Here is a 25,027-nt window from a genome sequence, read left to right as displayed (position 1 = left end):
CCGCGCTGCCGTCATAACAGTAAGGCCCTATGCCCACTTCAGCCCTGGACAAGTGCTAGGTGTCGTAGGACCCTGACGCTAGGCCGCATCAGACACGTCGGAAATCTTGGAATGCCAACTTTCGCTAACGCCTCACTCATTGTTTCGTACGCCTGGGCAAGCCCCGTCACCAGTGGTGAATGGAAGTGCCAACAAAGAAACCAGGTTGGACCCTTTGGAAACAGTTCACTTGATCTGCAGGGTCCTGCCATTCTGCTGCGGGGACCGGGCTTTGATGTCATGGTTCTCTTGCCGTCTTGCCGACGGTTGCATCACAATCTGGGCCAATACCTGATTATGGTCTTGATCCAGCCATGAGATGAACTCGGTCTTTTGGATATATAAGTCTGCTGTTATTCGACTTTACTCGACTTGATTCTAACTCATTCTCATCATCACAATCAATAATCAAACCGCTCAAACAAAAACCACAAGCTCTCATCAGACTTGAAAAGTCAACCCATTTACACAAAACAATCACATAAACAAATCTACAACAAAAACAAATCTCTTCAACATGCATCGCACACACCACACCACTACCACCACCACCACCCGCCGTGGCATGTTTGGCCGCAAGCACGTCGTCCACCACCAGAAGCGCAAGCCCACTCTGGGTGACAAGATCTCTGGTGCCATGCTCAAGCTCAAGGGCTCCCTCACCCACCGCCCCGGCGAGAAGGCCGCTGGCACCCGCCGCATGAGAGGCACAGACGGCCGTGGAAGCCACCGCTCCGGCCGCCGCCGCACTGGCCGCTACTGGTAAATCAGGCGGAGGAATCAAACATCCGAACCACTATATGATCATCTGATGAGGAGGAACACTTGTACTATTATTGGAAAGCGATGATACCCAGCGAACTGTATTATACTCTACGATTGTACGATAGTACGACAATGTAAATTTTTGGAAATCTAAGCATTGAACCAAACTTCAATAGTTTCCTACATGTGATACCTGTTGGCAAGAAATACTAGGCCACATGGGTGGCTGAGCATCTGACAGCGGCTGCGTCTAATTCGGCCCGTGCTGTAGTGGGCACTAACTAAACTCATTCAAGGTCCGGCGAAGGTAACCAACCGCCACTGCTCAAATACACCGCCACCAAACCGGCGTGACTGTGCTCCCTGCCCATGCTGTGCAGCCTCGATAAATATCAAGACACTATCTTGATATAAATCAGTATTTGCATAATGGAAAAAGTCTCAGGAATTTTCCTCCAAGCCCATTTCCGTCACTTATCTTGGAGCGCCAGCCGCAATGTCAATAAGTTTCGACGACTTGCCAGGCGAGGTTCATGAACTCATCTTTCGATCACTCGACCCAGTTACTCTGATCAGCTTTGGGCAGACCAACCGCCAATTTCGTGCCGTCATCAAAGCAACAAAGGAGCTTCTTGCAGAACGCCTATTGGTTCTAGAGTGCCAGGAGGAATTTGGGGGTCCGGTCTTCCACTTTGACGGAAGAGATAATTCCCAAAACCCCGCCTGGGACCATGAACAGATCGATCAAATACGCTGGGCATGCACGCACTGCCTGAAGCTACTGCACCACAGAAACTTTGATAACCACTCCCTACTACGGCTATGCTTCAGGAAACCTCTCCCAGATTGGCCGGCCGCTCAACCCGTCACCTCGTGGGAGCCGATGGGCAAGGTCGCATCGAGAGCGGTCCTCAAAAGCAGAGTCGCCGCCTACCGCGATTCGCTCCACTGGGGGCGGACGGAGTTCGCCAATGGAGATAATGAGAGATACGTTTGTGGCTATCGGCGCCGCCACCGTAGATGCAATGAATGCAGATACCAAATTGGCGATTTGAGGTCCCATATCGTGATCCCACCCGACGGCATTGGGTTGGAACCATACCTTGCGGGGGCGAACCTGGGTACCGCGACGGTCCCAATTGTCAAGAGTCGCCGCCTGTTTTTCAACTCGTCCATACACAGGTACTTTCCGGACCTTTTCACGGACTTGCCATGCTACTCGACGCTGGCCGACAAGGCCCCGACCTTTCCTATCCACCGACAGGATGCTCGCGACCGTGCCTTTACCCACTACATGGTCCGTTGTCCAGGATGCGCGACCTGGAAAGAGTTTGCAGCCTTCCGCGGCGGCTCGCACTGGCCAAAGTGGTGGCCGGCTCATCAGCACCGGTGGGGCACGTCCTGGGAAAATTGGGATGGCAGAAACGTCGACCGATCCTTCATAGAGGGCCTCCGATGTCATTCGTGCTACGCTGCAGTCCATGGGCGCCAAGCTCTCATGACGGTCCTGATAGAGTGGTACACCTATTTTCTACTCGGCGAACTCCACTTCTTACTGCCAAAATTTGCAATGGGCTGGTCGTGTTTGTACCGCGCGACGATGGACGGTCCAGATGTGCATACTTGGTATCATGTTCCCGCGCGTTACAAGTTCGACGTCTTGACAGAAGTCATGGCTGGGATACCGTGGGAGGACCCCGACGACAAGAGGGAAGGTATCGAGAATGTGATGCTTGCGGACCGAGAGACGCTGAGAACCATGAACGAAAAGCACAAGATACTGAAGAAGCATTGGGGCACGTGGTTTGTGCCAAACCCGCAGGAGCACACACTTCCAGATGAATTCAATGATTGGATCATCTCGTGGGTGGATGGCTATGACAGTCTAGAGGCAAAGCTGTTGTGGCTTCGCGGCTGTCGCGAGGAGTTGCTCAAGAGACCTAGTGCTATTCTGGAATGGGCGCTGAATGACAAGACTGCTGGAGACGGTCTGGACATTGATGCCAAAGCTATGTGGAAGAACATGGCAAAGACGTTGAGTGAGATGTGGGGTCAGCCCGAAATTGCACTTCTTTAATGAACAGGTTGATCCTGAATAGGGTATGTATTAATTATTTCCAGATGTACACACAAATGAGGACGAGGATTCATCACACCACATTTGCAAAATCAAAGGCAGCCATACAATGGCTTTCATCCACCCTCATCACGTTGAGTTCTAGCTTCGTTTCATGTCAGATGAATCTTGTCCATATCTGTATCGTAATATTATATTGTTCAAGCCATCCAATTCCCATTGCATTGTAATTCTGCAACGTGATATTCAGGAGGGACTGAAGGTATCAGACAAAAAGAATCAAGAAAATCCCAAGCCTTTGATTGTTGGAGCTGGTGGCCGAAATGGTGGCACCGCACGAATGTACGGTGCACACCTGAGCCAGCACTTCTATACTAAACTGGCCAGCGAGGCCAATGCTCGCCTGGCCCGAAGTCATGCTCATCACAGGACGACAAGATATGGGTCTCATCACTCATGACTATGGGTATTGTCTTGGTAACAGAATATAGAATATGTCGCTAATGCGCTATCTCGAGATGAAAATATCTGGAGTCCGTCTAACATTTGTTGCCTACTATATTGAGACCCGTAAGAATACCTACCTACCTATAGGTAGCCGACAGTGGGTCGAAATAACACCCTGCATACCCCGCAGTCTGTACTACCTAGTAGGCAGTACTAACCTAGACTGAAGCTTACCCGAGGCCATAATATTTTGGTGCCGTGCTCCTAAATGCACATCCTGTCAGCCTTTCTACTTCTATGATTCGTCAATTGTTAATCAGGTGGATAAATTGCGCAGATTGCGGAATAATAGAAACCGATACTCGTGAGATGTTTGTAGAGGGGCTCCAAATATTGAGTGAGCCCTTCTAGAGCTCCTGGGATATCGAGGCGGTGACTGGAGATGCTGTTCACTATACGAAGTACCCCCTGCTATAATGTAACAGTACATTACCTAAGCTCCGAAATTCTTATCTCACCACGGCTGGAGTCTTTCTCAGGAGAAGACGAGAATTTGAATTTCTCCTCGTGCAAACATCACTGCATACGCGTCGTACACCTGTACCGAGGCATCCAAGATGCGTTCGCACATTCTTTCGGGCGCCTTTTTGCCCATGGCGACTCTGGCGGCCAACTCGTCGTCGACGCCGTGTAAATGCTTCCCCGGCGACGCGTGCTGGCCCTCGCAGACGCAGTGGGATCTGCTGAATACCACCGTGTCGGGTCGATTGGTCGCAACCACTCCCTTGGGTTCCCCGTGCCATGACCCAACATATGACGCCGAGACGTGTGCTAGTCTACAAGATCAATGGCTCTATTCTGGCATCCAGTAAGTTGTGCTCAAGGCATTGGTCCTTCTTCAAGCGCATTTTTACTGAGACGATTGGTATAGCATGAGCTCGTCCTCTTCAGTCATGGCACCTCTCTTTGCCAATCAAAGCTGTGATCCCTTTACTGCAGAATATGTTCCTTGCACCCTGGGAAATTATGTTCGCTATGCTGTCAATGCCACCGGCCCCGAAGACATCATCGCAGCAGTCGAATTCGCCAAGGAGAAGAACATTCGCTTGGTGATACGCAACACTGGCCATGATTACCTCGGACGATCGACTGGTGCTGGGTCCCTTGGGGTCTGGACCCATTACCTCAAGAGTATCGAGTCTCTGGATTGGACCGACGACGGCTCCTACACGGGCAAGGCCCTCAAGGTGGGAGCTGGCGTGCAAGGGTTCGAAGCGCTAGCTGCGGCACAGCAGCTCGGGCTCGTCATGGTCACTGGCGAATGTCCCACCGTCGGTCTGGCCGGTGGTTATACTCAGGGTGGCGGCCACTCGGCCCTGAGCACTGTGTTTGGCCTTGCTGCCGATAATACGCTCTCCTTTGACGTGGTGACGGCCGCAGGGGAGCTCGTCACGGCGAGTCGAACACAAAACACTGACCTCTACTGGGCCCTCAGCGGTGGAGGCGGAGGCAACTATGGTGTCGTCGTCTCATTGACTGTACAAGCTCACCCCGACACTACGATTTCTGGTGTTTCCTTGGTCATCTCGGCCGATGCCAACCAGACGACTGATCAGATTTTTGATGCCGTAGACGCTTACCACGAATCTGTCATTGACATTGTAGACTCGGGTGTCATGTCAATCTACTACTTCGGTACCGGTTTCCTGCAGTTGCCTGCTGTCACGGCTTACAACAAGACCAAAGACGAGCTCGAACAGATTATATCGCCCTTTGTATCAAGGGTCGAATCGCTGGGACTTGCCTATACGATCAACTATACTGAATTCTCTTCATACTACGATCATTACGATCATTACTGGGGCCCACTGCCTTTAGGCAACATCCAAGTCGGAACGTCTCTATACGGAGGTCGCTTGATTTTGAGAGATCAGATTGGGGGTATCAGTCAGGCCTCACGCGATCTCGCGGCAGAAGGTACCACATTCATTGGCGTGAGCACCAACGTGTCTCGATTCGGTGGGGACAACGCGGTACTGCCGCAGTGGAGAGAGACCATTGTGCACGCAACACTCGCCCTGCCCTGGAACAATAGCGCGCCGTGGTCCGACGATCTCGCACAGCAAGCCCACGTTACCGACGTTGTGGTGCCCATCATCGAGACAGTGACGCCTGGTAGTGGCGCTTATATGAATGAGGCAGACTGGGCACAGCCCGACTTCCAGGAAGTGTTCTTTGGCAGCAATTACGAGACCCTTTTGCAAATCAAGGACAAGTGGGATCCTTCTGATCTCTTTTACGCTACTGCTGCGGTTGGCAGTGATGCTTATACTGTTACTTCTGATGGCCGCCTATGTTCAGTCTCACAAAGCTGATGATATGCAGTAAAACGTAGAGACTTCAGAGATAGCAAATAAGAACGACTAGTAGCCATTCATTACGTGTGCCGATTACAGCCCAACCGTACCTCGTTATGCATAATCTTCATAAACAAATGCCTACATGATATCAAGCCATCTATGGAAGAGTTGTTGGTGACAGATGTGCTCTCGATGCTGAAATTGAAATGGCCCTGATTGAAACCAAGTCGAATAGCATAATTCGTGCGTATGACTTCTAAGAGGGCCAGCAATATCGACACCATGCCCACCAAGGACATCACCTCTATACTTTATTAACACTGCAAGACCTTGGCTATCCTGAACCCAAAGATCCCGTAAGCTTTGTAGGTACTACTCGGTGCTGCAGACAAGCATGATGGACATTGCACACTGCTGCTTTTATTTACATGTTCATTTAAGTGGTAAAGCTGCTTTGAGAAGGAATAGCGATCCAGTCTCTGCAAACGAGAAACGGCCAGGTCTGATTTATGCTGCGAATTTCTAGTGAATTCTTGTGCGCCGAAAAATTCTAATAACAAAAGCCACCCCGACCTATTCGTCAGCTTGGGGCGTGCGCGTGCGTACCTAATATGTAGGTCCGCCTCGCCGTATCTGGCAAGATACTTGCAAGCTGTCAAGCAAGCACAAGGTGTTTCAATGCATACGAACAGAAACTTGGTTGGGGCTCGTAGGCTTACAGTCCCCTGTCCCTTGTTAGAAAACCTAAACTTGCTATATAAGGTGGCAGCAGCAGCAGTTGACAGCTGAAGCTTTCTTGCATTCCATAATTTTCAATGTGCTCTGCTACTTGGTTATCATCAACAGAACTTATTGGACTCACTAATATCTTCGTTGTGGATCCTTTGTGTTCACAACATACGTCGACTTCCACTCTCAGCTGTAGAATATCGAACTCACTCTCAAAGGTCAGAGCTTGTTTCTCGTTTAAGTACTCGCCGACACGTCTCCCTACCCTCCTTCTCATTCTGCCTTCCCTTATCAACAAAACCGCGCCAAGCTTCATTTCTGCTATACACACGGATCCATCAACACGGTGTATTCTCTATATTGCACACCAGCCGCTTTCTTAACACTTTTGAAGCATTACAGACGATATGGATGCATTCATCTTCTTCTTGGCCTCGTTCACAGTATGGGCCTGCGTGCTCGTAACACTAGACGTTATGCTGTTGTTCAGGCACCATTCGTGGGTCGCAAGATGTCTGAACAGGCTCTTGGGACGAGACGACACCGTAGCTGCCGCCCTCCTTTCTGAGATCTCAAGGCCGGTGGACGAGGGAATAGTTGTTACGATTGTCTTCCAGCTTGAACACGTTAATCAACTTTTGGATGATACCATTGAGAAGCACCGCGAGATCGACCGGTTGCTTCACGAGAGTAATGGAGAAGTTTTCCGTAATGGTTAAAATTAATAATACTGAAAAACTCAGATATAGCCACTACAGCCTGTCGTCTTTTTTTTTTTCTTCAAATAGAGACAATGCGAATGTGTTATTCAGGTGGGAGTAGCTTTTATTTACAGACGTCTCGAAATGAGACGAGAATGCATCATGCTCAACTATCTTATCAATCAAAGTAACAATACCCTGCCTGCAAGGTGCCACTGTACACTTCCAGGCTCTGTCTAGTCTAGAGATGCAGAACCGGTCTAAGTTCGGCAGCCGTGGGGCTGGCATTTGCATCTCGACTACTTACCACAACAGGCTCCGCAAAGCGTACCTTGGACTTGCGCTCCTGGCGGGCAAGCTGGGCCTGATGAGCATCCCCAATCAGAACTTGTTCTTCCGATCCTTTCCGTCCAATCGTCTTGCAAAGCCTGGCTTCTACACCGCGGGCGTAGTACAATCCCGCTTCGCGGCTCAGTTCCCGGTCCCGCCCAGCGTTGGCCACGTCTGTGCAGAACGACTGAAGTCTCTCGCACCGCGCCATGATTCGCCCGTCTACATCGCACTCTTGAGCAATCTCACAAACTGCGTCGACCTGAAGCAAGACTCGTGAGGCATCCAAGAGGGCCAATCCGCGTCTTGACAAGAGGGCGAGAGTTTCGCGTTCCAAGACGTTGAGTTGAGTGTTGAAAGTGGCCATCTTTGTCTATCGGATCAACGAGAGAAGCTACTACCTAAGAGAAGAATCGCAGGTAGGAGGCACGAGTGAAGGAGATCAGTAAGACAATGTAGTATATATAAGAACAATTGGAAAGAAATGCGCTGTATCTCATGCGGTACCGGCTCACTATGCGGGAATGTCTGTCTATTTAAGTCAATATGATAATCATTGTTCCCGAAAATGAGTTTGTTCATCCTTCGAAGGCTGCGGACAAGGAACACGAACAAAGAAATTGGGCACAACACAATGGACGGCACGATTATATTATGAAATAAAGACATCGACATGAGAAACCAATCTCCTCGACGTAGCCAATCATCAATGATCGAGTCTTAGTGCAATACACCGATAGATCCCAAATTCAATCTGCGTGTCAGAAGGTGTCAAATCATTCAACTGCAGTATCTACATTACTAGAATTCTATTATAAAACAATGATTCGGAAAGCCGTACTTGCTTTGGACATGAAAATCACCAATAAGTGTAACAGAGGGGTCCTGCCTGGGGATCCATGGCCTCGCTGACCTTTCGGTTGGGTCCTAGTGGGCTAAAGTCCATTTCGTAGTCAAGCGTGACGTTGTTGTATTCGATATCACCAAAGAAGTTGAATGGATAAGCGAATTGCGTGTCGGGTCCGGCAATCTCGGACTTGCGCTTCTGCCAGTCTAAAGGGGAAAGTCAAGTCAGCTCTAGAACTGTACCACAGCTCGGGGATGTTTTATTCAGTGACTCACCTAGCTTCTGCCAAGTGTACCATATCCGGTCCATGTTGGCGTGCTGTAGAACATTGTCAGTATTGTCTGCAGGCATTCCTCAAGTGCATAACAATTGCTGTTGGGACTCACATGTAGATAGAAGAGTGGATCGCCGGGCGACGAGTACACATTGCCCATTTCGCCTAGGTCGCCTCCGACCGACAAGTGGCCGCCGCCGTGGTACGTCAAGGCCTCGACTTCGATGCCGCCCTGCACACGGACATCGAACTCGGCAAAAGTCGGGGCGAGAAGAGGGTAGAGTTGGGCAGTGATGTTGAGTTTCTGCACCGCGAGACTAGGTGCAAGATCTCGGGTCAGACAGTGAGGACTGTAGGATGTATTGTAGCCTATGAAAGTCAGAAGGATTGTCGTAACTGAGTAATCTTGGGGTAACTGACCAGGTCCCATATTGACCGTCATGTTCTTGAAGGGGCCATCAAGGATGCAACCTCCGCGAAAGTTAGCGATATCACACCGTCAAGAGAAGATGGACTCACCGCCGCCTGTTTTGCCTGGAATATGAAGCCGGACGCTCGAATCGTTGGAAGAGTCTATGTAGGGACCGTTGCCTGTACCATTGCTTTAGTACAAATTATCGCGTCATGTTTCTTTCGCGGGACATACCTCCGAATCCATTAACGGGATCAAAGACAGGAGCTGCGAGGAAGGTATCGTTTGAAAAGGCATCGAGAGACCAATCTGCTACACTTTAGTAAGTCATCTTGAGTTTTCAGATTTTGTACCTACTCCAATACCTATGAACAGTTAGTGATGGAGTGCCAAGAGGTTCTGGGTTTACTCACGGTTGAGCTCCAGTATAGCCACAGACAGATCTGAGCTCGGACTCATACTGAGCGACAAACATTCGGTGCCATCTGATAACGAGCATGTAAGCTTCATGTGATAATCGCCCATGCAGTGTGACTAACGGCTGGAAGAACCCGACAAAGTGAATAAAGTCAGTTCGGTTAATGTGTTCGGCCATGAAGTCATCGTAGCGCGAGCGAACGCCGGCATATGTTGACTGTGTCTGGGCGGGAGCCTTTTGCAAACATTTTACCGCCGAAATGTAGCTTTGCTTCTCACTGTTGCTGAGTGTTCGCCTACACAATCCGTCAGTATATGTAACTTAGCACAAAATATTATCACTCATGGATTGCCTTACCATTCTCTGCGCACCAGAGGGTTCCGGCAGGCGGCGACAGCTGAATCGATCTGGGCCAGAACCAGAAGGATGGCGGATACGGCACTCACCGCGAACTGCATGTTGACTGCGAAGCGGTCGTATAATAAAAAAGAGAAAGAATATACGTGACGAAACTTAAAGGTAGTGCACGCCAGGGCTTCCCTTCGCTTCCTTTGCTTGGCGTGTCTGGGAAATAATGAGTGACCGAGAAACTGACGTGCTCAGAATCCCACCATGCAGAAACACACACGACAAAAAAACGGGAAAAGGAAAGAGGCAATATGTAAATTGGTGACGGAAGTTTATATGGGAAAAAACAAGCCACTCCCGCTCAGCCGCCTCCCCCACATGGACCGCGAAAGGAATCGCTTAAGCATGCAAGATAAGAGCGTGCAACCTCTTGAACATAACGAGAACTAGATGATCTGATTTCGGCCCACAAGTGATATTACGGCCCGGGAGGTGGCTGCGTGTTCTTGAGCAACAAAATGCCTGATAAACTGTTGGCAACGAACCCGAAGATTTGGTTCGCAATTATAGAGACCCTCTTTTGCGTTTTGGAACTATTGGTTCTCCATCCCACAAGAGGAAGTGACCGGTCCGTGCAAAGTCGTCTTTCCCTTCTCTCCCCAGGGTTATGTGGAATCTGCCGTTATATGCAGGAGCGAGACAAATCATACGTAAAACATGCAGGCCAAGGTCCCATCATTGGTATATTCCCAGGTATCCATGAGTATCCAGAGCACGCTTGGATGCATTTATTCTTTTTTTCCGAGTACGAATAAGTATTTTCCTTTTCCTGTGCCGTTTGGCCGCAGACACCAAGCCGGTTCTCTAAATCGGCATGTGCAAATTGCGGCCTTTAGTCTGGAAGATTCGAAATGCGGGCTCTGTTTCAGCAGCTGAAGAGACAATACTTGAGAAAGAAGCACTTGGCGATAATAAATTTGTGTGAATCCCCAAGGCTTAGAATGATGCTGGCCATGTCGCTGCTGCTAAGGAGAGAGGTACGACTGGTGAATGGTCTTTCATAAGATTGTCTAAATTTGGTGGCGGTTTCTGAACTCGCTTGATTCATTAATTACAGGCCAACTGCTGCCCTTGCCATATCATTTACACAGTTGACAGTATCATGCCAGTTCTCCAAGCTATAGAAAGTCGCGACCGCCGGCGGATCATGTCTCAGAACAGATCATAAGCCGAATTCATGGCTTCTCGGGCCAGGTCAGGATTTCATCCGACCCTTGGCAATTTCGGATGACCCCTGCCAGGCGTCCTTGTATACTATAACGCCCATAGTAAAGTGCAGGTGGTATACAAGAAGCTAGTGGAGACAATTGGTGTGTGGTGGGCCGATCGCCTCGGGAGGGACAAGATCTTGTGCTACAACCCTGGTCCTGGGGCTGGAGGTGGACTCCCTGTCAAAGTCTCCAATCTACTATGTACAAGGGGCGAAAAAGACCCCTGACAGCGAGAGTCGGCAAGGTCGGTCAGGACTTGAGCCGAGACGCCATCGAGGGATAATTTCAGGGGCACATCCATCGGTTTAACTGCACGGGAAAATTAACATGTTTTGGTCCGGCCATGCGGCCTCTCGAGACGCGTGTCTTGATAACAGTCGATTGAGTGTTTTCCATGGAAGCGAGGTCAATCGCGGCTGATCAGCATGGGGCACAGCTTTCCCCAAGACGACCACGGAACATTCGTTCCTCAAACGCTCAATGTAGGGTTGGCGCTACTTTATACTGTGGTACGCCTTGAAGAATGGGCCATACTCATTGGCCCGGTCACTCAGATACTTGGACTTGTTGAACGGCTGCATGGTTATTTAGGAATGACCAAGTCAACCTATCAGCTTCGAGCTCGAGTATTCACAAAGGTCATAGAGGTAATCGCTCATCAATCAGACAACACGACATTTATTCCTAGAGCCGAAGATGGTATATAGTCACAGGATCATACCGCAACAGCCTTGGTGTGACAACAACCTCCACTGTAAGCCTTGCCATGTTTTGACATCCTCATAGGACCCGGTGACAAGCATAGCGGACCACAAAGTTCATTGCACGGCGGTACCCGTAGTCTTGCAACTACTGAAACCGACAAATTTGGGCGTGACTGAGCCTCTCGTCGCTTACGAGGTATAGTAGGCAACGACTTCAGCGAGCGTCTCATTCAAGTCGTCAATATATCCCTGAGCAATGCTCTTCGCGGCATCTGGCACCTTTGTGAGAATCGTCACCCCAAAGGCGTTGGTCGCAGCCTGGAGCTCAGTAAGATATGCGAGCAGCTCGTCCACGTAGTCGATCTCCTCGACGAGAGGCTTCTTCTCCTCCACCACGGACACGAGGTCGTCAATGGTGCCCTCAAGGCTAGTGACGGTGCCGGCGAATCCAAGTGCCTCAATGAGAGTAAGCTCATTGCTGGCCGCCGCGATCTCTTCGGCTGAGTTGATGCTGGCAACCAGGTCGGCGCCTGCGGTCTCGATGCCTGGAATGGCACTCGCATCTGTGGCTGCTTCAAAGAGGTCTCCCAGAGTGACTGCCTTGGCCTGGGCAGCCTCGAGAGCATTCCTGATCTCAATGGCGCTGCGTCGAAACAAATCGGTAGGCGCCGAGACGCTAGAGGGGAGAGCTGCGGCAAAGCTCGCCAGGGAAACGAAGCCAGTAAGATAGTTTGAGAACTTCATATTGACAAGTGAGGACAGAGACTTTTGACTGCGGTTTATGGAGGACTTTCTGTTGAATGCTGAGTCGAATGGATGCTTCTTAGTCGTCCAGAAAAGGAGCGAGATCTGTCATATTTGTACTCAACTTCGATACCCGTCTCCCGACCTCGAGTTTGTCCTCAAAGGCAAAAACAGAGCTCACGATAGATTTTGTCGTTGAGAAACTGAGCCGAGGCATGCAAATCTCCCACTGCAATGACCACAAAAGAAGGCATCGTGTAACAGCTTGAAGATGTCCTTTGACTATGCTGACCATAATGGAAAGATGAGTCCCTCGGCATGTCACTCTGAGCGTCGATTCTGATATTCGTCATCTGGGGTACTGCGGAGGTCGTATTGCCAAGAATTCAACCATCGTGGCAAGCCATTGAAGTGGTAGGTAGCGCCCTCTCGTGACTTGACATAATCATGGCACAATGCTTTGCCATGTGCCAAAGCTTCATGGACTGTGCCGTGAATGTTCTAGATGGCTGTTCAACTGCTGTATTCAGCTATTGTCGAAGCCAATCGTGGCATTGCTTGGGGAGCCATGAAAGAGGGCGGCGTCGCAATTGGAGATTCCTCGGTAGCGAACACTTCTATAGTCCAAGCCTGGAATATTTGAAAAGTGTGGGGTACACCTTCGCATGCAACAGACATCTCCCGAGGCTGCATTAATGCGGAGAACATTTGGTCCTGTCAATGCAACCTGAATAGAGGCTGTCATCGTAGTTTCGCTGACAAGAGAATATACCATTTCTGCTATCAAGCATTTGTCTTTACGAGTCATTGCACTGCCCAAGAGAGGCGCATGTAGCTGATGCTCGCCTGCTGCTCGCTCTCGAGGTGAACATGGAAAACAGTTGACCTCGGCATTTGTCAGGTTTGCTTGTAATCGAGTGGCTGCTCAGAGGTCGGGCAGATTTCCGAACCTAGTAATCAGAAGCGGATTTGGAGTATATGAGTGAGAGCACTTGAGAGTGAAGGTTTGAGTTAGCCAAGTCATAAAGCCACCAGGTGAGGCCGATCTCCAGACCAGATTGATCCGGTGTCTTGGCTGGCGAAACGCCAATCAAGCGTTCTCACTCTTTTATTCAAGTCATCCAGGGCATCTGCTGTGCTGATTAATTCTGGGGGTCTGCCTCGAATCCCTTGAGCAGTCGTATCCCGATGAGAGATAGAATCAGGCCCCAGGTTTTCAAAGGCAGGAGCTCCAATGGTGACCATCAATGGGAGAGCCACATGCAGAGACTGTGTTGAGTACAAATGCATAATGTTGGCTGCAGGTTTCTGATGTGTCAGTGAAAGCTTGATATTTGTCATCAAGCGTTCTGCTGCTTCATGTTTCGCCTCTAATGATGAATTCTGCTTCCGGATTTCATTTGACAGAAGAAGGGTGTGGAAACCAGGCAGCTCATGGAGTAGAAGAAACAGTGCACTATGTTAGGCCGTTTGGTGGCTAGCACTACATTAGCACTAGGGTCGATCTCCCAAGCTTACCGTAGTCTGTTTAGTGGGGATTAGTGGGCTCAGCACAAGCACTAGCCAGCAGATCAGCCTTCCAAGGCACCTTCCATGCAGTCGCGTTCCATACACACTGAGCAAGGACGAGTGACTTGATATGTAAAGTATCGGAGATGCCAATTCAGGCCTATTTGGCTGACAATTCAAATGGACATGATGTGGCCAGAATGACAGTTTGCAACGAGTCAGACACCTACATTATGCATGGAAATGCCATGTCCATGTGTTCGGGGACCTTGCAGACAGTCCCAAGAGCTCATTGTGTAGTGCAGCAGGGCTTGTCTGCCTGCCCGCCTGCCCGCCTGCCTGAAAGACCTGGAAGTAGTCGCGTAGTGGAGCAAATGGAGCTAAACAAGCTCTTGCCATTCATGTCTGCTCACCAAGCAAGCATCAATCCCCATCAGCCCATTTCTCGGCTTGGCATTCCGAGAATTTCCAAGGCCAAAACCCAAGCACCGTTTTGCTTGGCAGCTCAAGCCCTGGGCTATGTACAGAGTACCTGGGATTTTCCAGACGTCTCTTGTCCGCGGGGGAATTTCCCGTTCATCCTTGCTAACTCGGTCCGTTGATTCTCACTCGAGAACTCTGTAGTATCTTTGGCTGATGCGGCCGCCCATGTGAAGGCCCTTACAGCACTCAATCAGGATGTTCTTGGTTTTTTCTCTCTTTCCATCCATTTTCCATTGTCTCTGCTTTCCAATCTCGTTTGCAGAATATATGCAAGGTCTACTAATTCCAAAGCCGGCGTGGCTGCAGCACTCCCTGCACCTCATCTGCCTGCCAATAAACAGCCTTTCATAGCCTCTGAAAAGCAGCAAATAACGTGGCAGAGTCTTATTACCTGGCTCTCTGTGACATATTCAGGTCCACGAATGACAACAACCCCGACTTGGTGCTGTACCTCCGCCAGCCTCCGGTACCGAACTATACTACCTGTAGCGAAGAACAATTTTCCATAGAGTATCCTGGCTTATTTTTGGCAATACACTCCAAACTGGCATACCCATTGTGCTCCCTCAGTGGAATAGGTTTTGCCCATTGTCTGCCAAAACTTTGAAAATCACTTCACCGACAAAAAGATTCTTCTATCTCTGAAACTGCAGTGGCGTCGCCACGAGCCAGTAACAACGTGGCCCTTTTTTACTTTTTTTTCTCCAGGGACCTCCGCCACAAGATCTTGTGCAACAGCGTACAACAGCACAGTTCCCATCCGAACGCGGGCACTATTAGGAAGTAAAGTCTCCAATATCGACGTCTTCGCCTACGCACAAGCGAATCAATGGAAATAAAGACAAATATTAAGCGCAATGTCAGCTATCTCGATAAAGATTGAGCATGACGCGGCCTGGAAAAAATTAAGGCATTTAATCTACAACAGCATAGACGGAGCTCAAGGGGCAATCATTTCGGCTGCAAGCCTGTTTTAACTTTGAACATACATCAAATTCCACGCCTGTCCAGAAAAGGAAGAACTACACATTTTTGTGTAAAACAATAAGCAAAGTCTACCGACACAAGGACCGTCTGTTTGTCTCTACCAGGGTCTCCTTGGTTGGTCAGGGTGCCACGCAGTACCCGTTTCGTATCAACACCGCAAGTTCGTCGAGCAATCTTTCTTCAATGTGTTCTAGACGTCTCTGCCACGAAAATTTGCTATCTGCTGAATGAACTCGCTTCCACACGACTTCTGTTCCCCCACTCACTGTGCCGGGATGAGAAGGACATTGGATGGTATGCGATCTACCTTCATCGCGTCTTGCACGTTGATCTAATTACACAAAGGCAATGACTTGATTCTGATTGTTCATTGTACACAACAATTTTTCTTCTTCAAGCTTCAGCAATCTTTCAAGACGCCCACGGCAATCCAGCACGCCATATGAACGCAAATGAGTTTCTTTGGTGGCTGGACTACCCCTGCTTCCTTGCACCTAACTACTCCGAATAGGTTGTACAAACTCCCAAAGCAGGCGATAGAGGTTATCCAGTATTGGGGTGGCCGGTGGATCGTCACCATACATGGGCACTGCATACCGATACTATTAGCAGGACCCAACGTCTGTATCGTGCCGTCTCTGACGGTATAGTTTCATAATCGTCCCAAGCACACAAATGACCCTTGGGGTACCCCCAAACCTGGGCTAATGTCCATTCATGCATGAGTTCTCCCCGGGCAAGAGGCGCACTTCCCCATCCCTCCACGAGCCTAGATACAAAAGAAGACCGAGAAGCGATCGAATAAAGTCGAGTCAGGTCGATTTATCCGCGTCACCATACAAGGACGCCAATCGATAATACTAACCTAGAAGGCTTGCCAAGGGGCTGTCCTGACTCTTTAGAGTTGGCTCGGACCTTTTCAAAGTCGCCAGCCCTGCCGTTGCACTACAGCAGAAGAAAGGCCACCCTCCACACATCTTGTATGGTCGAATTGCGTCCGTGCCAGCGGGACAAGCCTTTCGCCATTTCAAAGAGACCCAAAGTATAAACTTCAAGCCGACCGGGATGGCCAGTCCACATTAAACCCGTGGCCAAGTGCATGTCTTTCTTTTTTGAGTTTCCTGGTTCAGCGTGGACCCGAATGACAGCTCCTTCAACCATACACCATATCTTTACCAACCGTTCATCTACATGGTGATATCAACTAGAAGTTGATCCAACTATCGCAGTAACCATGAGTAACTCGACTGCGCCGCCCGAGTTCACCGTATTCGACCTGCCGCCGGACTCTCGGGGCAGTGTGCTGGTCAATGTCAATCTCGCGCTCATTGTCATTTCTAGCACATTGCTGTTTACTCGATTATATGTCCGAGGGTTTATGGTGAAGGCTCTTGGCTTGGACGACTTGCTCGCCACGATCGCATATGTATGAAGCCCGTATATGTTGCAGAAATTCCGCGCAACACGTTACTAAATACTAGTAGTTAATACTAACAACGCAATCTACGCTCGAGATCCTGGCTGTAGGAGTTGGGTCTGGTACCCATATGGATGATGTCCCTCCAGAGAGAATACCGACATTTTTCTCCGTCAGTTGACCCGTGGCAATATATACATTAGTTGACAAGTACAGCTGACACTTTTCTTTCAAACAGTATCTTGTTACATTACAGCTATTGTTCTTCTGGGCGACGTGCACCGTGCGGCTCTCCATAGCAGCCTTCTACCCACGTCTGAGCCAGGATAGTAGGTTCAACGAGATCAAATATGACATGTCTGATTTGGTCGCTGACAGCGTGTATCAGGAAATTATCTTAGATGCATTTACTTGGTCGCCTTTGTCATCATAGCAATCACGCTGACTGCATTCTTCTTTGAGCTGTTCGAATGCAAACATATCCCGTAAGTGTCTGAAGACATGGACTTGGCAAAAGTGGTTTTTGGCTGATAACAGGTTCTAAAGCGATTTGTGGGACATCACAGCACCCGGGCGACAGTGTCTCGACAAGAGCAAGGAGGCGCCAATGATGTGGTCGCATAGTGCCGTCGGCATAATTATCGACATTTCACTCGTCATTCTTCCTATCTGGGTCATATATGCCAAAATGAAGTTTTCGGCCAAAACGGTTCAGGTCATCCTCGTTTTCTGTATCGGTATTTTTGCCATCATCACGGGTATCGTGCGCTTGATCATCAACGTCAAGACAGATTTTACTACTGATACGTAAGTCCAATGACCGTCACACAATTCACGGCTACTACAAGGGGCTAATACTGATCCTTGCGTGCTCCAGAACTTTCAAAATGGCTCGGGTAGCGCCGTGGACCGACATCGAAGGCCATCTTGGATTATGGACGGCTTGTTTCCCAGCCCTTCAGCCGCTCATCCGACTGGCAAGTTACAAGCTGGGACTGAGGTCGACGCTTAGCAGCACTGCGAAACGATCACGGACGGCGGGTGCCAGCGGCGGCGCACAAAAGTGGCTCAGCAGCGGAAGCCATCACCGGAGCGCGCTGAGGTCGCACGGTTACATGAGTTTCAGCAGCGGCGACGACTTCAAGGTCGAGGACACGCGCAGTGCCGTTGTCGTGGGCGGCGGTACCGGTACCGGTATCAACGGTGTCAGTGCTACAGACCTTGAGCTACGAGATCTGGAAGCTGCCCGGATCCTCGACCGCGACGGCGGCGAGCACACCGACCCCTCCAGGAATGTCATCTTCAAGAGAACCGACGTCAAGGTGCAGATTGTGGACGCCAATGACCACCCTGACAGTTGAGAGACCTTATTTTCATATTTTCTACCTACTTTTCTCATGCTGTCTCGGCGGGCTCGAGCGCAAATCTTGATAATGTTTCATGGTGGCATTTACAGGGAGTTTTGGAGATTATGTTTACCTGTGGCGGAAAAAAAACAAAAGCTTTTCTGATCTTTCCTGTATTTCCATGATACCACTGCTGTTATCCCCCACCGGTTGGTTCACTGGCGATTGTGTATAGCACTAGATTATAGTTTCTGTGATCCTGGCATTGCTAGGCATGCCAAGCAATGGGAAGAATTGTATCATTTCTGGATAGAGGAACCAGAACTCCTGTTTGCGATAGAGTATCTATAATGTCATTATTTTGCCTTGTGGCGAATCATTTGCGATCAGATCTGATCGACATGTACGCAAATAGGCAGTTGCTCGCTCGCAGCGGCTGTTTAAAATTATGCTTAAAAAGTTGCAACCTTCCCGCTTCCATTTCCCCGCTGCAACATCTGTGCTCGAGCAGCAATGTATGCATAGACAATGATTTTTCGAGCTTCCCGCAAAGGGCCTTGGCAAGTTTTGTCCAGAAAACACAATGCACCTCTGTGTGATTCCGACCGCTTTGTCCTTTGCTCGCCACAGAGAAGCGAACGACTCCTCTACCACCCTGACGTCTCCTTCACTTCATACTTTCCCACAATGCATTATCCCATCTCACCGCAAAGCTCGGCAAAAGTGTTGCATTCGCTTCACCTCGCACTCGATTAGCTGTGATTTGAGGGAAGCTGTAGCACCAAATGCAGGTGCATCTAATTCACCGAGCAGTCCCAGATGCGAGGGTGCGGCCGACTGACCGATTCCGGTCAACCCCGCGAAAAGCGAATCGACGACACCCCGGTGTTTGGACAAGAAACCATGTCTTGGTTCTCCATCCAGTTCCAGACCACTGGGTATCACCACCCCCCAGTCGGGCGCGGAAAACCCGGGCGAACCCCCCATGCTTTGGTCTGAACGAGCTATAGTCGCGACATTGGATGCCCGATCCTTGCAATGGACCCAAACCCGGGTAAATAAGCTTGGTTCAAGAAACCAGGGTAATAGTGTTCTTGTTTCTCAAGACCATGTCCGGGGGCATCGGAGCATCAAATAGTGCTTCAGCTGGGTGGTATTTTTACCTCGAGAACAGGCCTAGTAGTAGTGACGGTTGAAATGAGTGAATAATCATCAGGGGCCGTCTTTGGCGTCAGCGTAGGCTCCAGAACATATCACCGCATGAATGGGTTTGACCAGGACATGGTGAGAATGTATTCATAGGACAACCCAATCACAAGCGACTGCCCACCGGCCTTCCGGCCCAAGGTTGATCTCCCAGACAGGTTTGGCAATTGCCACGAGAGCTCCGACGATGACTTCGTTTCTTCTCGCCAGATCAAGCAAGCGGCCCTCTCCCGCAAGCATCACCTGTAAGCTTGGGACTGTCGCCCGGTGTTGTGTCGTAGAGCTATCGTCTGGGACAATGTGCCCCTTGACGAGAACCATGCTCTGACCATGCCGGAACTCTTCCACGGAGATTCGCGCCACGAAATCCCCGTCTCGTTTGGACCCCGTATTGGATTCAATGTCCATGAGCCAATCTCTGACTTGGGCCGCAAGTCCTCCTGGGACATCTTTAGTGCCTCTCCTCCGTGGTGAAAAGGCGTCGGGCAGCGGATCATGAGTTGTGCCCTCTGGTCGCTCAACCGGCTTGAATCTTGGTGCTCTTTGAAATGTTGGCTGTTGAACATTCACCCCCGGTGACTCTGGTGCATCCGAGTTTGCTGTCGACTCAAAATCATCAGGATTGTCCAGATGCTCGTCGTCCGACTGCGCGGCCCTTATCTCGTCTAAAGGATCTGTCCAAGGCAAGGTAGGCTCATCCTCATCCTCCACTACCGAAGATACCGATAAGCGCCGCCGCTTTGGAAAAGGCGCCCCATGCTCGGGGTCGCTCTCTTCGACGTGAAACCCATGATCCGATGCCGCAGCCGCTGCAAAGGACGACGACGGAATGGACTCGACCTCGATGGAGTCTCTGAAGATCTTGGACGGCTGCACGTCGGGAGGGGAGCTGTCTATGACATCATTGATGTCTTCCGTCTGGCGTTGGCGCGCAAACGTCGCCGGACGCGCCGGCGTGGACGATGGTTGCAAAGCAGGCGGCTCGCGCGGTGTAGAATGCAGCGAGAACCGCGGCGTGGCATGGAACTGCTGCGATCCGCTGGCAAGCGGCTTTGGAGTGGCAGCTCGCTGACTTGCCGTCCTCTTTGGGATCAGAAATCGATGAGGAGTTGGTGTCTTGATTGATCGTTAGCCTTGAACGATGCGTGCTCCCCAGAGTTGAGTAGGGCGGTAAATGGAAACTCACTGATGGAGGAGGCGCCATAATCCGTCCAGGCTCTCAACTCCGATCATTGAAGGAGGATTCGTCCCCCGCGGCTACCCTGAAGCAAGCGCCGTCGTGCGAGCGATTACACACGGTATCATCTGCTCGCCATGGGGAAATTACCAAAAGAAAGTGTTATAAGCCAAAGATAATTCGTGACTTGGAGATATCCTGTTCCAGTAGTGCATCAGCACGAAGTTCAGAAGCCAGGCAACTGGACTGAAACGGCCAGGCACCTAAGTGCAAGCTTCCTAGCGCCACAATTGCAGGTAAACGGCACTGTGGCTCGTGCCCGGACTCCTGGATCCGAAGTAACCTGGAATTGGCATCAGATTTTTTATCCATTAGTACGGGTTAAAAAAAAAACTGATAAATTAGAAAGAACGAGCTCATTGAGGATTTAAACAGTGAGGCTTCTATGAATTGACATTTACAGTTGTTTCTTCATAAACCATGGGAAACCCGTGCCAAAATCCAATGACGGTTCCAACGTTAGCCGTCAGCAATTAACCATTCTAACCGTTTGGGACCCTCATCAAGCTGCCAAACTGCTTATTTCTCAAATCATTTGAATACCACCAAATAATTACATGCAGATAAAAACAGTCCAACTCATCATCAAGTATCAAATACACACACACCAACCCGGCAGGGATCATCTTGGTGTAGGATCTGTACTTGGCACCGGCAAACAGAGTGCGAGCAAAGCGCATGGACTTCCAGTCGGGTGCCACGCAAGAGTTTGCTTTGACATCAATGGCCTCCGAGTCGTCCATGATGAAGAGCGATGCTGTAGATAGACTATAGAGCACAATGGTCCAAGTACTGGCGCCATCACCCTCAAGGGTTACGTCGGCATACGCCTCCAGCTCGTGCATGATCACTGCCTGCGTACCGCGGTACTTCTCAGCATAGTTGACAAGTTTTTCATTGAAGAAAATGTAGGCCACCATGTACGAGAATTGGTTGGCTCTTGTGAGTATATAAAGACGAGTGGGTAGCCCTGGTCTCAGCCTGAAGCTCTTATTCTTTCTGCACTCCAGACCGGAATTCTATTTACCATCATCACTATAATATTTCTCTTTTTCTTTTTTAAATTCCTATTCACTTTAGATTTTTAAGTAAATCAAGATTTAATGTATTATTTCACGTGAGTCGATGCTTAACCTTACAAAATTTTCAATGACCCAGAAGCCAATGATAAGTAAAGGGAGAATAGTTTGAATTCCAAATCTAAGTAGGTACATTATTTGTAAATGGGGAAATCTAGGAGAGTCATGCTAGTCTTTTTTTAATAACTAGGTGTACAAAAAAGGTCTTGTAAAGAGACCATTTACCAGGGCAGGATGCCACCGTCAAGGTCAATAATACCCGACTCCTTGCCGAATTTCGCAATGTCGTCGTCTCTCTTGCCCATGATGGTGTCAACCAGAGCGTAGGCTGCGTCCTTGGCATCTCTAGCACCATACTGGATGCGCATCTTGCGACCAGCCTCGCCAGTAAGATTGGTCACACACAGACCGGGGTTGAAAGAGCAGACCTTACACCAGTCCTCGTAGTTGGCCTTGTGGCAGGCAGCCAGCATGTTGAGGGCGGCCTTGCTCATACGGTACGTATCGCCGCGGATCTTGTAGTTCTTGGCGCTCTTGTCGAGGCGGCCAGTGATGGAGCCCTGGTCGGAAGAGACGTGGATGAGGCGGGGGTCGGAGGACTTTTTGAGGAGAGGCTCAAAGACCTCGGTGCAGATGGCGGTACCAAAGGTGTTGGTCTCAAAGTGCTCGCGCAAGCTGGTCAAGGTGTCGACATCGGGGCGGTAGACGATGATGCCGGCATTGTTGACCAGCACGTCTAGCTTGCCAAACTTGGTCTCGACCTGGTCCTTGGCGGCCTCGATCGAATTCCTATTGGTAACGTCGATCTGAATGAGCTCAATCTGGTCCTTGATCGAGGGGTGCTCGACAACGATCTCATCAACGACCTTTTGGCCCTTTTCAACGGATCGCGATCCGAGAAGAACGTGGTAGTTGGGAGATGCCTTGGCCAAAGCAATGACAGTCTCCAGACCAATGCCACTGCTGGCACCTATCAGAGAAAAGTTAGATCATTGTTGATTCCATGAGTTGATTGCCATGGTAGTCTTACCAGTGATGAGAACGACGGTCTTGTCAACAGACATTATAGTTTGTATTGGTATTCGTTTTCGTTGGAGAAATGGAATGATTTAGAAGAGAGATGGAGGGAATGCTTGAGTGTCGTGATCTGTAGAGGCGAATGGGTTGATGTTGAGAATGATGATGATAATTAGATTCGGGATGTGATCGAGAAGAAACAAACATAGATATAGTCATGGTTGAAGTCAGCCAAACACCATAACGGATTAGCAAGTCCGCCGCTACGTCCGTGATGATCGACGGCCGGAAGTCCCTGGACTCGGCAGTCCCAAAGGCCCTCTGCAGCCACAAAAGCGACGCCCCCACACGGGGCCCAGTATAATGCCAGCCCCGGACAACGGCCGTCGGTCGTCGGTGTTCGGGCCTGGTGTCTGCCTAACAAGGACGCTAACATGCTGTTGGATCCAGATTCCAGCGCTTCACAGCCCTACCCCCACTATACAATGCTGCAAGAACGAAAGGACCCTGTGATAAAACGCACACTGATAGTAATACAAACGCCGTTCAATGTTTGCGGCCCTCGGTGTGCTAGAGACATATTCTTGTCCAGGCATCTCACAGCTCGTGAATATCATCTTGGCCAACTTCATTGGGCCGCTGATCATTACTTCAACTCGGCAACAATGGTTCTGTCAATTTGTCCAATGATGAGCAATACTCGTTCAGTAATGGGTTTCTATTGTAGCTGGCGCTGGTCTTTCTCCTATTATGACTATAGTGTCGAGTATCAACGCCGAGTTTATCTGAACCATCGTGTTTTGGATAGCATTACATGTTCTAGATCCAGCACTGCTTTCGACGATACGCAGCCATTCACGTTGCTGCAACCACACTGACATTATCTATTGCCACGTTACCTAAGCCCGCTGGGCAAGTGATTCCAATAGTGAGACTATTAGCGAGACCGTCAGCAACAAAGCTTGTCGTATAAGTCTGAAAGCCCGATGGCGAGCTGACGACGGTATTTTGTAGAACCGTGCCGCCGTAGTAGCTGATAAAACGGCAGAGATATTCTCCATTTCCGTCCGGTTGAACGTCCAGAATAGAGTACTCATAGGATACGGTATAGGTGCTGCCCGTGACGAGCGCAATGGGTTGCGCGATTTGTGCGCCGGCCGACTGTGAGAGTCCGGTATTGGTGACGTATGCGCGCGCAGCATTAGCCGAATTGCTGCCTGGCTGTGTGAGGCCCGCAAATTCCTGATAAGTGGTGGTATTGCCCGTGGTCGAGGCGATCCACGGAGGGAGAGAACCGCCTAGTGCTTCAAAGCCCCCATTGATGACAAGATTGGTAGAAGCAGGACTAGAGTGGATTAGCGTTCGAAAGACAACGTGACTGCGAATGCCTTACGTAGTGGAAGTGGAAGTAGAACTAGAAGTCGAAGTCGAATCGGAAGTGGAGGTCGAAGTGGAGGCGGAAGTGATAGTCAAGGTGACAGTCGTGGTAACGGTAACAGTGTTGAAGTTCGGTTGGTATATCCCTGGGGGTGGTTTGTCGAGAAAGGGATAGTGTGGCCTTGTAAATCTATTTCCAGCCCCGGGTCTGTAATGGTATCGACCAGCTCCTTGATTGTATTCCTCGGGGTATGGTTCTTGCGCAATAGCGAGGGTAAACCAGAGAGCAATGGTCAAGAAAAGGGCGTACATCTTGCTTCTTCCACGATAATTCGATCGGTGTTGAAACACAACTGAAGGAACGCTCAAACTTCCCACCTCCCATGACGAGAAATGAGGAATAATTTTTCTATTTATACTTTTTATTCATGTATTGCCAGGTAAATTGTTTGCCGTACGCCTGAGGACATGTCGCGGCCGGGCCCGTCTATTCAACTTTGGCAGCAACTTTCAATGCGAATGAAACTACGGTAGAGCTGCGGATTATGCTAAGCTCCCGTCTCGTGGTGGCATCATTTTGGTGCCGATGGTATATGAGCCATGCCGCATTTTACCGTGTGAGAAATTTCAGGAAGCTCATCTCCCATCCCGGCCACGGGATCTCGTCAAGGGGCGAATGTTAGGCAGGCAAAAGACTTTCAATATTCTCTTCATCTCTTGACAATTATTGATTATCGATAACTCTGTGGGATACTTCCATCTAATGGGTTCTTATCATAAAGTACGACCAGAGAACCAGGAACAATCAATATCAAGATGAGTCGATTGCATGAATAGATTCAATCTTCGTTTTGGCGCAGTGGACTTGGCAAATTTGGCCAATCCACAAGAGTCCATGTAGTT

General features: G+C 49.7%; 10 protein-coding genes across 10 annotated transcripts; 4 read left to right on the top strand and 6 right to left on the bottom strand.

The window, feature by feature from the left end:
* Positions 1 to 556: 556 nt before the first annotated feature.
* PFICI_06063 (uncharacterized protein) lies at positions 557 to 1,158 on the top strand (the record flags this gene model as incomplete). Its single annotated transcript, XM_007834644.1, has 2 exons — positions 557 to 801; positions 1,101 to 1,158. The coding sequence occupies 2 exons, from the start codon at positions 557 to 559 to the stop codon at positions 1,156 to 1,158; spliced, it is 303 nt and encodes a 100-aa protein (XP_007832835.1).
* A 142-nt stretch (positions 1,159 to 1,300) lies between these two features.
* Positions 1,301 to 2,881, top strand: PFICI_06062 (uncharacterized protein; the record flags this gene model as incomplete). Its single annotated transcript, XM_007834643.1, has 1 exon — positions 1,301 to 2,881. One exon carries the CDS (start codon positions 1,301 to 1,303, stop codon positions 2,879 to 2,881), a length of 1,581 nt encoding a protein of 526 aa, XP_007832834.1.
* A 1,064-nt stretch (positions 2,882 to 3,945) lies between these two features.
* On the top strand, positions 3,946 to 5,703 carry PFICI_06061 (uncharacterized protein; the record flags this gene model as incomplete). Its single annotated transcript, XM_007834642.1, has 2 exons — positions 3,946 to 4,196; positions 4,260 to 5,703. The coding sequence occupies 2 exons, from the start codon at positions 3,946 to 3,948 to the stop codon at positions 5,701 to 5,703; spliced, it is 1,695 nt and encodes a 564-aa protein (XP_007832833.1).
* A 1,656-nt stretch (positions 5,704 to 7,359) lies between these two features.
* On the bottom strand, positions 7,360 to 7,815 carry PFICI_06060 (uncharacterized protein; the record flags this gene model as incomplete). The annotated part of the gene is made up of 1 exon (XM_007834641.1): positions 7,360 to 7,815. The coding sequence occupies one exon, from the start codon at positions 7,813 to 7,815 to the stop codon at positions 7,360 to 7,362; it is 456 nt and encodes a 151-aa protein (XP_007832832.1).
* A 492-nt stretch (positions 7,816 to 8,307) lies between these two features.
* On the bottom strand, positions 8,308 to 9,857 carry PFICI_06059 (uncharacterized protein; the record flags this gene model as incomplete). Its single annotated transcript, XM_007834640.1, has 10 exons — positions 8,308 to 8,501; positions 8,571 to 8,613; positions 8,682 to 8,938; positions 8,990 to 9,040; positions 9,089 to 9,160; positions 9,216 to 9,290; positions 9,339 to 9,346; positions 9,395 to 9,466; positions 9,521 to 9,694; positions 9,757 to 9,857. 10 exons carry the CDS (start codon positions 9,855 to 9,857, stop codon positions 8,308 to 8,310), a joined length of 1,047 nt encoding a protein of 348 aa, XP_007832831.1.
* A 2,054-nt stretch (positions 9,858 to 11,911) lies between these two features.
* Positions 11,912 to 12,466, bottom strand: PFICI_06058 (uncharacterized protein; the record flags this gene model as incomplete). The annotated part of the gene is made up of 1 exon (XM_007834639.1): positions 11,912 to 12,466. The coding sequence occupies one exon, from the start codon at positions 12,464 to 12,466 to the stop codon at positions 11,912 to 11,914; it is 555 nt and encodes a 184-aa protein (XP_007832830.1).
* A 4,213-nt stretch (positions 12,467 to 16,679) lies between these two features.
* PFICI_06057 (uncharacterized protein) lies at positions 16,680 to 18,223 on the top strand (the record flags this gene model as incomplete). The annotated part of the gene is made up of 6 exons (XM_007834638.1): positions 16,680 to 16,871; positions 16,930 to 17,034; positions 17,101 to 17,191; positions 17,251 to 17,347; positions 17,409 to 17,669; positions 17,740 to 18,223. The coding sequence occupies 6 exons, from the start codon at positions 16,680 to 16,682 to the stop codon at positions 18,221 to 18,223; spliced, it is 1,230 nt and encodes a 409-aa protein (XP_007832829.1).
* Positions 18,224 to 19,504: 1,281 nt separating this feature from the next.
* PFICI_06056 (uncharacterized protein) lies at positions 19,505 to 21,571 on the bottom strand (the record flags this gene model as incomplete). Its single annotated transcript, XM_007834637.1, has 2 exons — positions 19,505 to 20,530; positions 21,260 to 21,571. 2 exons carry the CDS (start codon positions 21,569 to 21,571, stop codon positions 19,505 to 19,507), a joined length of 1,338 nt encoding a protein of 445 aa, XP_007832828.1.
* Positions 21,572 to 21,951: 380 nt separating this feature from the next.
* PFICI_06055 (uncharacterized protein) lies at positions 21,952 to 22,794 on the bottom strand (the record flags this gene model as incomplete). Its single annotated transcript, XM_007834636.1, has 2 exons — positions 21,952 to 22,700; positions 22,761 to 22,794. The coding sequence occupies 2 exons, from the start codon at positions 22,792 to 22,794 to the stop codon at positions 21,952 to 21,954; spliced, it is 783 nt and encodes a 260-aa protein (XP_007832827.1).
* Positions 22,795 to 23,602: 808 nt separating this feature from the next.
* PFICI_06054 (uncharacterized protein) lies at positions 23,603 to 24,436 on the bottom strand (the record flags this gene model as incomplete). The annotated part of the gene is made up of 2 exons (XM_007834635.1): positions 23,603 to 24,092; positions 24,141 to 24,436. The coding sequence occupies 2 exons, from the start codon at positions 24,434 to 24,436 to the stop codon at positions 23,603 to 23,605; spliced, it is 786 nt and encodes a 261-aa protein (XP_007832826.1).
* Positions 24,437 to 25,027: the final 591 nt, after the last annotated feature.

Source organism: Pestalotiopsis fici (assembly GCF_000516985.1).
Source record: "Pestalotiopsis fici W106-1 unplaced genomic scaffold PFICI_Scf_4, whole genome shotgun sequence".
Taxonomy (NCBI): Eukaryota; Fungi; Ascomycota; class Sordariomycetes; order Amphisphaeriales; family Sporocadaceae; genus Pestalotiopsis; species Pestalotiopsis fici.
Note: the sequence above shows the minus strand (reverse complement) of the source record. Positions and strands in the feature narration are given on the sequence as shown.